General features: G+C 39.4%; 1 protein-coding gene across 1 annotated transcript; it reads left to right on the top strand.

The window, feature by feature from the left end:
• The first annotated feature begins 2,242 nt into the window (after positions 1–2,242).
• Positions 2,243–11,750, top strand: smc2 (structural maintenance of chromosomes 2). Its single transcript, XM_030729116.1, has 25 exons — positions 2,243–2,569; positions 3,090–3,239; positions 3,337–3,459; positions 3,567–3,605; positions 3,699–3,809; positions 3,901–3,945; positions 4,038–4,271; positions 4,509–4,658; positions 4,753–4,986; positions 5,168–5,327; positions 5,441–5,558; positions 6,482–6,620; positions 6,710–6,829; positions 6,962–7,166; positions 7,358–7,493; positions 7,917–8,041; positions 8,169–8,362; positions 8,581–8,724; positions 9,068–9,142; positions 9,455–9,574; positions 9,693–9,893; positions 9,987–10,103; positions 10,863–11,023; positions 11,109–11,256; positions 11,414–11,750. The coding sequence occupies exons 1-25, from the start codon at positions 2,402–2,404 to the stop codon at positions 11,555–11,557; spliced, it is 3,561 nt and encodes a 1,186-aa protein (XP_030584976.1). The 5' UTR covers positions 2,243–2,401; the 3' UTR covers positions 11,558–11,750.
• The last annotated feature ends 25 nt before the right edge of the window (positions 11,751–11,775 follow it).

Here is an 11,775-nt window from a genome sequence, read left to right as displayed (position 1 = left end):
TATCCATGAAAATATTATAGTCTGTGTGCTACTGTGAATTTCAAAATAAGTGTAAGAAAACAAATAAAGCAAATGCAAATTCTTTGCCCCTCTTTCTCCCTTTACCCTCTTATACATAGGCTAGGAATAATGCATTCCTATCTTTGTATGCACTGCACTGTTAACTATGTATGTCATAGTGAGCAGGGGCGCAGCTTCATTAATTTTAATGAAACTTAAAATCCATTTGGTGGATATTTCCAGTATACTTCAGATCATTTCTAGATAAATAAATGATTAGGTATTTCCTCACCAGATTTATTACTCCAATGATGAGAAGCAACATTTACATACGTGCAGCTACCCCTCATTTCTTTATATTTTGTTTGGAAAATGGGAAATAGGTGCACCGATTTATTGAAACTGTGCAAAAGGTAAAAACAGAGATTGTACAATTCTAGCAAGCTTGAAAGTCAACATTTGGTATGAATGGCTTTATTTTTCAACACAGCCTGAACTCCCTTAGGCAACTTTCTTGCCATTTCTTAAAGTAGTCTTCAGGAATAGTTCTCCAGGCTTCTTGAAAGACATTCAAAACTCTTCTTTGGAAGTTTGCTGCCTTTCTTTAGTTGCAAGATGATCCCACACTTCTTCAATAATGTTGATGTCCGGGCTCTGGGGAGGCCAATCCATTACTGATAGCGTTCCATTGGGTGTTTTTTTTCTATCCAGGCAGCTTTTACTGCTTTGGCAGTGTGTTTGGGATCATTGTCATGCTGAGAAATTTTGACAAAATTCCCAACTGAAAAGCAGCCCAAAATCATGACGGAGGCTTCACTGTGTTTTAAAGACGGCTGTAGACATTCATTATTGCACCTCTCTGCTGACCTCCTCTGTACATGTTGACAATGATTTGAACCAAAATTTTCAAATTTGGAGTCATCACACCATAAGACCTGTTGCCACTGATTTTCAGTCCAGGTCTTGTGCAATTTTGGATGCCTCAGCCTTTTCTTCCTGTTTCCCTTCCTTAAGAATGGCTTTGACAGCCACCCTTAAACTGAGACCATTTCTGATGAGGCTTCAATGAACAGTAGATGGATCAACTGAAGAGCCAGATGCATTTCTCAGGTCCTGTATCAGGTCTTTGCTGGACTGTCTTTGCTTTTCTTAAGGAAATGCTTTCAGATACTGTTCATCTGCTGTAGATAGGTTTTTTTTTTTTTTTTTAGGCCTCTTTTGTCCTCCATTTGTCCAGTTTCCTCAGTTTTTCTAAGGATGCACCATGGCAAGATATGCCAAGTTTTCAGCTAATAACTCTTTGGGAATCCCCTTGTTGGTATAAAAATATAATTTTATGCCTGTCAAACTGTCAGACTTTATGTTTGAATGATTCATAGGTCAGTGTTAAGTGGTTTAACAAAATGTTCCCCTGAATATGGCAAGTTACAAGGACTGGACTTAAAATGAGTGAAAAAGCAACCAATGTCCTAATAAAAACTTTGAAAGACCTTCAGAAATGCTGGAGAGCTAATAATCAAGATCATTAAAAAATACAAAAAAGTCTGGCTCCTTGGAATCAAAATACAAATAAACTAGGGGTGGCTCAAGAATTTTGCACAGCACTGTAACCCTTACAATAATGGCATAATTGAATACTAACACAGTGTGCGTATAAGTAGTCTTTGCATAAAAAGTTCTTATAACTTCTAGACAAAGCTTTTAGGAGGAGCAGCTATTATCCAGTGATTTCTGTGGTTCCTGGCATGAAGAATGGCCTCATATTTTTTCCATCTTATTTAATATTTCATATAAAGAAATGCTTAATATGGGCTATTATTAAAATATCTGTAGTACTTATAACTATTTTTAAGTTTATCAATCATCGTTGTTACTTAATAACAGCTTCTCAGGACCCTTCATTATTAATATCCGGTATGTTCCCACTTCCCAGGGATACTCGGGACCAGTTTTTTTAATACACCTGTAGTTAGGCATTGTATCCACAGGTGGCGCCAAGACATGTAGAAGCGAGAAGTCTTACTTTTAGTCGCTTCAATAGTTGCCTGACGAAAATAAATCTTTGTGGCAATAAATATATAATATAGATTTATAGAAAAATAGATTTTAGATTTGAGTTTAACATTTCTTAAATGTAATTATTCATGATATGCTAATTATGTGTCTGTGTATTTTTAATATCACCAAATTTTCTTTGTTTTGTTTCCGGCACCCAACGGACGCACTCTCGGCTCCATGTCTGCATGCATGCCGCCAAAATTCAAGTTAGAGGAGAGAAAAAGCGATTTCTCAGTTGTCGGTTGTAAACAAGTGGCTGGTGCTTCCTATGTAAGTTGCTGGTTTGTCACTTGGGTGTCACAAATCTTGCCTCCGGAATCAGCGGAGAGAAGACAGCCTAAAAATGTATATCACGTCAATTATTATCGAAGGATTCAAGTCCTACGCGCAGAGGACGGAGATTAACGGCTTTGACCCACTCTTCAACGCCATCACGGGACTGAACGGCAGCGGAAAGTCCAATATTTTGGACTCGATATGTTTCCTTTTGGGAATTTCAAATCTCAGCCACGTAAGTGCGTTATTGTTTATAAGGTCGCTTAAAAACTATTAATTTCAGTGTTACGTTACCCAGTTGTTTACCTTTGATGATGGCGGCAGTGTTTTTCTGTCCGTAACTAGAAAAATTGATTTAAAAAACAGAATATTATAGTACTTAAAACGATATTGTGTGCTGGCAAAACTAATGTAAAGAAAATGACGTTATACAAGAAATGTATTTAGTTTTAGTTTTGTGAAATTTGTCAACACTGATGCTTTGAGACTGGGAGCTCATCATGGCTGGGAGTAAATTGCCTTCACATATTGTTTTTAGTTGTTATTGTATTAAATAAAATTCCCCGTGTTAAGTTGGGAAAAATAAAGTAAAAATAAACACATAGAAACTGTCTCAGACTAAACATAAGTGAGGAATAAAATATGAACAAAAGCTGTTGAAAATTACAAAACTATAGTAACTGAATTGGATTAAATAAATAAGAAGCACCTATAAGTGAAACTTGTGTCCCCTTTTGTTTCATCTCACCTGACAGGTGCGAGCCTCCAACCTCCAGGATTTGGTGTACAAGAACGGACAGGGTGGAATCACAAAGGCCACTGTGTCCATTACCTTTGACAACTCCAACAAAAGCCAGAGTCCTCTGGGGTTTGAAACACATGATGAGATCACTGTCACCAGACAGGTGGGGAGAGAAATAAAGGAAGAAACTTGATTTAGGGTTATTATTCAGTCCTTGTATGAAAACATATATATATATATACCTCTTTTTTTCCTTTAAGGTGGTAATTGGTGGCAGGAACAAGTATCTCATCAATGGAGTCAATGCCAACAACACCCGGGTGCAGGACTTATTCTGCTCTGTTGGTCTTAATGTCAACAACCCACATTTCCTCATCATGCAGGTCAGTCTTGTGTCTTCAGCGGTGTATGTTGCTGTAAATGAATATGATCTGTCGCTCCATTCTTAGATAATTTTTTTTTCTTTGTACTTTTCTTTTCAATACATTAGGGGAGGATCACCAAGGTTCTGAATATGAAACCACCAGAGGTACGACGTAAACGTGTTGTCCAGTATCTCAATAGCAGAATGTTTATTTTCATTGCTTTTTAGGTCTTCTAGTATTGACCTCTCTTCTTTCAGATACTTGCCATGATTGAGGAGGCAGCGGGGACCAGGATGTATGAATGTAAAAAGATTAGTGCTCAGAAGACCATAGAGAAGAAAGAAGCCAAGCTGAAGGAGATTCAGACCGTACGTTAAATCATTTTGACTATCTGTATCTATACTTGTTCTTCGGTGAACCGTTGCAGAAGCAAGCCATTTAATTTGTTTGCTCTTTCAGATTTTGGATGAGGAAATCACTCCAACCATGCAGAAACTGCAGGAGGTAGGTTGACATTAAAATTGAATAGGTTCAAGCTGTGATGGCTCTTCCTGTATTATGTTAATATTTTTTTCTGAACCTTCCTCTATTCACAGGAACGATCATCATACCTGGAGTACCAGAAGCTGATGCGTGAGATCCAGCACTTGTCTCGGCTGTATGTGGCCTGGCTGTTTGTGTGCGCAGAGGAGACCAAGCTGAAGTCAGCAGAGAATCTAAAGGTGATGCAAGATAACATCGCCAAGATGCAAGCCAGCATGGCAGAGAATGAGAGCAAAGTCCAGGAGCTCACAGCCCAGATTCAGGAGCTGCAAAAGAAAAAAGACCAGGTGCTGTACTTGTATCGCTCTTTGTTTAATCTCACCTGACAGGTGTGAGAATCCTCCAGGAAAAAAGAAAACAAGAGAGGGATAAGAGTGATTTTTTTTTTTTTTGAATTTTAATTGTTACGTAATAATCAGGTTTTGCAGTAAATCTTTAAAATAATTAGCAGACTGTAGGTTCACATTGTGTATGTTTTAATCAAATGACAGCAAAGTAATCCATATCAATCTGCTCCTCTGTAGGAGGTGAATGGAGTATTAAAGTCCCTAGAGGAGGCTCTAGCTGATGTTCAGCGTGTGGATGCCAAAGCTCAGAGTGCACTCGACTTAAAAAAACAGAATCTCAAAGATGAAACCAAGAAGAGGAAGGAGCTCGTAAAGAACATGGAGGAGGTAATGGGTCAATAAATCTTGCTATTCTTGTAAAAGATGTGCAATCTGCACATCTGAATCATTTATTAAAACTGTTGTTTTCCTTCATCCATAGGACAAGAAAATGCTTGTGGTAAAGGAAAAAGAAGTTTCCAAATTGACTGAGCAGCTTCAGGCTCTACAGGAGGAGGGAAAGAATGACAACGCTGCCCTCGAGGCTGCTGAGCAGCATTTTAAAGCTGTGTCTGCAGGTCTTTCTACCAATGAGGATGGAGAAGAAGCCACACTTGCTGGGCAGATGATGGCCTGCAAGAATGACATGAGCAAGGCAGATACAGAGGCCAAGCAGGTGATGAAAGCACTTAAACAGATGTCCTTAGAATCAGAAGAAGAATGAAAATTCATGTAGAATGTTGGTTATAGGTTAATGGCATATTTCCCTGTGGTTTGTTTTTTAACATTATTTCCTTGGTCAATATTTTGTCACACATTTCCAACAGATTTTTTTTTTCTTCCTTGTTTCTGTTCAGGCCCAAATGACTCTTAAGCATGCCCAGGCCGAGCTGAAGACCAAACAAGCAGAGGTGAAAAAGATGGACAGTGGCTACAAGAAAGACCAAGACACTCTGAAAGCTGTCAAAAACAGCAGGGAGAAACTAGAGGCCGAGCTAGCCAAGCTCAACTACGAAGGTACTAATATATGTTTGTTTATTTAAATGGCAGTGACTTGCACTCACATGTGAGATGTCTTGTCTGCGTAGACCTGCGTACTAACAGGAGGGTTGTTTTATGTCCTCCTGCAGACGGGAAGGAAGAAAGTCTGCTGGAAAAAAGAACGCAGCTTTCCAGAGAGGTCGCTAAACTTAAAGAGACCTATGAGCGTCTCATGTCACGGTTCCCCAACCTGCGCTTTGATTACAAGTAAGAATTTTGATCTAATCACATTACATGTATAATGTTAGACATTTAAATATTTCTTTGTTTTCCTATTTTTTATAATGCTTCTGTCTGATAACACCTACATGTATAAAACAAAAGGAAGCACTGCGAGTTTCTACACTAATGTGTAGAAATTAATGTGAATATGATGACCACACAAATAAAACATGACCTGCTCTGTTTCCAAGAGCACAAATAAGCCCACAAACACCACGTTTGTATTGCTTTGCTTTGCTTGACTGACAGGTCCCTCGTTCTTAGCTTTGTTAGTTTTGTTGTACCTGTTTAGAGCCCAACCAGAGTATCTGCTGATATTGGCTATTTGTCAGTGTATTGGTATAATGTCAGAAATGACAATTTTCTTATTTTATATGAAGTTAATTATTTCTTTTCTCAGTTATTTTTAAATATACTGCAGTATGTAAGGAAGTAGTAAAAATGCCGCTTATGATTTTCGCCGGATTCAGACAGCTTGTTTTAGTAGAGCCACAGTCCAAAGCCCAGCATTATTCCATTTACGAGCATGAACAAACAAATCAATCACATCCTTTTTTTAATTTTTTTTTTTGAAAAACAAATTTTTTTTGGCAAATCAAAAATGATAAGAAATGTGTGTTTCAATAATCTGTCAGTAGCCTGTGATTGGCTGCAGTCTTTGGTAATTGTAATTTTTAATTAATCCAAGAGTCATCCCTGTTAATTGATTATTTCCTCATCAGAATTCATTGTAAAACTTGTCTTAAAGCTTTTGATGTTGTTATATTTTGTATGACCAGTGCTTTCTTTGTTTAATTGGTAATCCCACTATTGACAGGCTTTATGCACTTTCAGAGGGAGTGAATAGCAGTTAATGAACTTGTAATAAACTCAGGTGTTTAACATGTGTTTTTTTTTTTTTTTTTTAGGGACCCTGAGCGAGGATGGGACCACAGCAAAGTGAAGGGGCTTCTAGCTAACCTGATCACAGTCAGTGATATCTCCTACTCGACAGCACTGGAGGTCGTGGCAGGAGGCCGGCTTTATAACATTGTTGTTGACACAGAGGTAGGTGCGCTATTTATTTATTTTTTTATTTCATTTGCAGACCAGTGGGGCAGCATAACCTGAGTTACTGATTTTGTTCTTTTTTCTAGGTGACAGGGAAAAAGTTGTTGGAGAAGGGAGAGCTGCAGCGAAGGTACACCATCATTCCCCTGAACAAGATTTCTGCCAAGATGCTTAGTGACAAAGTGATCAATGCTGCTAAGAGCTTGGTGAGAGAACGTCGTCTTCTGAGTGGTTTGGCTTTAAAATCCTTGTTTGGAGAAAAGTTATAAAAGTCCACCCCCTTGCTGAAACTCACTGTTGACAATTGTGTGTCTTATTTCTGTCTTAACTTCATTCAGGTTGGAAAGGACAATGTTCACACAGCTCTGTCTTTGGTTGGCTATGAGTCTGACGTGCGTAAAGCCATGGAGTATGTGTTCGGCGCCACACTAGTGTGTGACACCCTGGACAATGCCAAAAAAGTGGCTTTTGATAAGCAAGTCATGACCAAGACAGTCACTCTAGGTGGGGACATCTTTGACCCACAGGGAACTCTGAGTGGAGGTGAGAGCGAGGAGGACACGTGCTCTGTTATGTGCTGATCAATGCATCAACATTTGTGAGGAGAGTGAAAAATTTTACTTATTAGATTTTGTTGTCACTGTTTTATGTTGATTTTGAACATTATACCTGCAGCGATGGTCTTATTTGAACTCAAAAGCACAAAAAAAACCACCCTGCTTTTTCCGTCTCAGGTGCCCGCTCCCAGTCAGCATCAGTTCTGTCCAGCCTGAAGGAGGTAAAGGAAGTTCAGGGCAACCTGAATGAAAAGGAGGCCCAACTTCAGGATACTGAACGACAGCTGGCCGGCCTGAAAGGAACCGCCGAGAAGTACGCAGATGCAAACGCACACAAAATCCCTGCACAAATTTTAATGATTCACGTGTATATTTACAGTAAAACTCTTAAATGCCTTGTCTTTAAGACTTAATACACTCCAACCCCCTTTAGTATTTAAAAGCAGTATATAAACATTGAACTGAAATGCACTGTAACATAGCTGCCAGTGTGTATAAACATTTATTAGTGCCAACAACTGTAAAATATGCCGTGGAGGCTGTTTTATGACCTGAAATTGCAGCATTATGTGCTGTAATTGGAGATGATGTCATTTAGAGATTGTTTGAATCCCACCAGTGTCATCAGAAACTCACAACTTACTTTCACATTTTTTATCCATATTCTAGCTTTCATTGTCTCGCACCTTTTCCCATCTGCCCTGGTACATTTCCTTCTTCTTTTAACCCCTCACAGGTACCGTCAGCTGAAGCAGCAGTATGAACTGAAAGTGGAGGAAGAACAGATTCTGCAGGCCAAGGTGCAGCAGAGCTCCTTCCACCAACAGCAAGAGGAGCTGGAGAGGCTGCGCAAGGCAATTGGTCAGAACGATTAAAAGACCTAAATTCTTAAAATCCCCAGAAAAAACTCCCCAGTTTGCTTTTTTTTTTTTTCTTCTTCTTCTTTGTTTTCTAACTTGATTTAAATGTGCCGTGTTTGTTAAACCAGAGGAGAGTGAGGAGACGTTGCGTGTTACTAAGGAGGTGCAAAAGCGAGCTGAAGAGAAATACAAGGTGCTGGAGAACAAGATGAAGAATGCTGAAGCTGAGAGGGAGAAGGAGCTGAAAGCTGCCCAGCAGAAACTCAATACAGCCAAGGCCAAAACTGATGCCTTCAATAAGAAGTTAAAGCAGAAGCAGCAGGTCAATTGAACTTTTGTAGTTGAAATGTTGTAACAGACTGCTCTGAATACTATTTAATAATGTGTTTGTTCATCTATCCATTTTCTTCTGCTTATCCTTCATGTTGTATATTTTTAGTTTTTAGCTTTTTGTTTGTTTTTTTTTTTAAATTATCAGAATCTTTTGACGTATTTATTTTTTAACTCTTTCCCTTTTTTGGTCCTCGTTCATGTTTGCAGGAGGCTGATGCTGTGGCCCTGGAGCTGGAGGAGCTGCAGAGGGAGCAGGCCGGCTACGAGCAGCAGATTCAGGCTGTAGACGAGGCGATGAAGGCCATCCAGGAGCAGATAGACAGCGTGGCCTGCACTGTATCCCAAAACAAGGTATTTGGGCCATTTTGAATGTACAGTGTCCTCCAGAAGTATTTAGACAAATAAATTTGGATGAGTTAAAAAGGCCCTAAATGGCAAAATACGTTTGAACAGGTCCTGTTTGGAAAACGGGGTGGAACTTAAAATGTGTTACGATTGATCCCAGTGGAATCTTTTCTTTTCTGTATGGTCCTCCTTGTGAATATTATTGTTCACTTTTCTTGTGGATTATTTTTGATATGTGCTTGTGCCGTCTTTCTTTTAAAAATTAATATACATTTTGCCATCTAATGTAATGATGTTTATAAATTTAAGTGTCCAAATACTTTCCTCATTTTTTTCTGTTGTAATGTAGGAGGCAGTGCGCAAAGCCCAGGAGGAGCTCGCCAAACAGAAGGAAGTGATCATGGCACAAGACAAAGAGCTCAGGGTAAACGCTTTTGTACAGTTTTGCCTTTATAGCTTTTTTTTTTTTTTTTTTTTTTTTTTTTAAACAGTCTCTTGAGAAGGGGGAGTAGTTAATTTGAGTGTTATTAGACTTGACTTTTTAAGTTGTAATAATGTTACAAAGCATGCCCAGGAGGCTCCTTGACGTGTAGCTGATCTGTACCTGCAACAGTTTCAGTTTAACTGTAACATTTTAGAGCATTTCACAGTCGTCAATACTGAGAGCTTAATATCTTCACTGCTAACAATTTAAAAATAAGATTGATTGACTAATTAAAATATCTGAACGCGCCAGACGAAGAACACAGACGCCAATAAACTCAGGGAACAGAACAATGAGGTCCAGCTGAAGATCAAGGAGCTGGAACATAACATCAATAAACACCGCAAAGACAGCCAGGACACTGCTGACAAGGTACACACATGCATCCATTGGCCTCCACTCCTCCCACTGTAGCAACACAGTGTTTTCTTAATCCACAAAGTTGGTGCGCGTTTCATCTTATCCGGTATGACTTGCTTCCATCTGTCAGGTGACTCGGATGCTGGAGGAACATGACTGGATCAATTCAGAGCGCCACTTGTTTGGTCAGGCAAACACTTCTTATGATTTCAAGACCAACAATCCGCGTGAAGCCGGCCAGCGGCTGAAGAAGCTGGAGGAGACCACCAGTAAGCTGGAGAGGAATGTTAACAAGAGGGCCATGAACATGTTGAATGAGGCAGAGGAAAGGGTGAGGAGGGAAAAACTACATTTTTAACTCAGATTCCCCAGTTACTATCTTTTCCTTTCATTCCCTTCATTCCCATTTCAATCCTTTCTGCAGTACAATGACCTGATGAAGAAGAAGAGGATTGTGGAGAACGACAAAGCAAAAATCTTGCAGACCATTGAGGAGCTGGACCAGAAGAAAAATGAAGCTCTTAACTTGGCATGGCAGAAGGTATGCAGCTGAGCACCTACCCCCACCCCACCCACTCTTATTTATTTTACTGTCATCTTTCACTGGGCACCATGGAAATGTGTGCTTTGGGACGATGTAAACAGGATTTCCCATACATTTACACAAGGCTAGCTGCACTGTAACATCAGTAGACAGTAAATCATTAAACGTGTGCATATGCCAGATAATCCTCTGTTCTTAAACTTAGGATGACTAAAATTTGCAAATTGTACTTAACCTTTTATTTAGTATGATCCAAAACTGGTGACTGAGCTACAGACTTATCCAATGGCCGTTTTCTTGGAGGCTTCTGTAGGAAAAACTGTTTGAAACCTCAGGTTTCGCCCCCTGGTGGCCATTAAGAAGAAAGTAGGTTCAACACCTGTGTTTGCTTTACTTTTCAGACCTGGAAGCTAGGTCTATTTTTTTATACTGCCTATGGTTATGATAGAGTAGTCCCACATGTGCTTATTAGTTTCTCTTTTCTGGCCTCCATATGATATATGAATCACACCTCCTCCCTGTTTTTTGGGGGTTTTTTTTTAAGTACCTATGCTTAAGTTCTATGTCAGATGCTTGATGTTGATTGTATTCCTTATTCTTACTTTAGGATAATTGATTTAAACAAAATAACCAACATATTGCTGCTGTTGTTGAGCTGTGGCATCTATTTAAATCTTTAATTCTCTCTGCGTTGTTGAACTCATGGCATCCTGCAAATATTACCATTAATTTATTGACCTTTAACTCTCTCTGTAGGTAAACAAGGACTTTGGCTCGATTTTCTCCACCCTGCTGCCGGGAGCCACAGCAAAGCTGGCTCCTCCACAGGGCTGTGGTGTCCTGGAGGGCCTTGAGTTCAAAGTGGCCTTGGGTAACACCTGGAAGGAGAACCTCACTGAGCTTAGTGGTGGTCAAAGGTGAGTAACATTCAGTATGACCTCTCTAGTGTCACTTAAATTGTACCTAAACAATAATGTAAATATGTTTTGTGTGTGTTTTCAGATCACTGGTGGCCTTGTCTCTTATCCTGGCCATGCTGCTTTTCAAACCTGCTCCCATCTACATCTTAGATGAGGTGGATGCTGCTCTGGATTTGTCTCACACACAGAATATCGGACAGATGCTGCGGACACATTTTAGACACTCTCAGGTGAGTTAAAGCATGAGGGTATTCACTTTATTATGCAGAAGTCACTTCCTGCCATGAAATAAACGTATTTTTGATCCTTGTGTGCATTTTATATGAATTTGTAAAGTTTTACCACAACTTATAAATTCCTTTTTTTTTTTTTTTTTTTTATTCGCAGTTTGTGGTCGTGTCATTAAAGGATGGCATGTTTACAAACGCCAACGTCCTGTTCAAGACAAAGTTTGTCGACGGCATGTCCACAGTGACGCGGACTGCGCTCAGCCAGAGTGATCCCAAGAAAGCCCAGGATAAACCGTCTTAGAAAGATACCTGAGGTGGTATCAGTTAATAAGTTGTTGGAGCGTTGTCTTTCATCCCACGTGTTCTTTCTTTGTTTACATCTTTGCATTTCAAACAATAACAAGCTTTACTCCTTATTTATCCTGACTCTTTTTGTGGTCTAAGTTTGTGTCATCACCAGTTTTATGTGCGGTTTATTGTTTAGTAAATAAAGTGATATAAATGTATTGTTTGGTCTCA

The sequence above is a fragment of the Archocentrus centrarchus genome, chromosome 1 (genome assembly GCF_007364275.1).
Source record: "Archocentrus centrarchus isolate MPI-CPG fArcCen1 chromosome 1, fArcCen1, whole genome shotgun sequence".
NCBI lineage: Eukaryota > Metazoa > Chordata > Actinopteri > Cichliformes > Cichlidae > Archocentrus > Archocentrus centrarchus.
The sequence above is the reverse complement of the archived record's forward strand: the minus strand, read 5'-3'. Positions and strand labels throughout refer to the sequence as shown.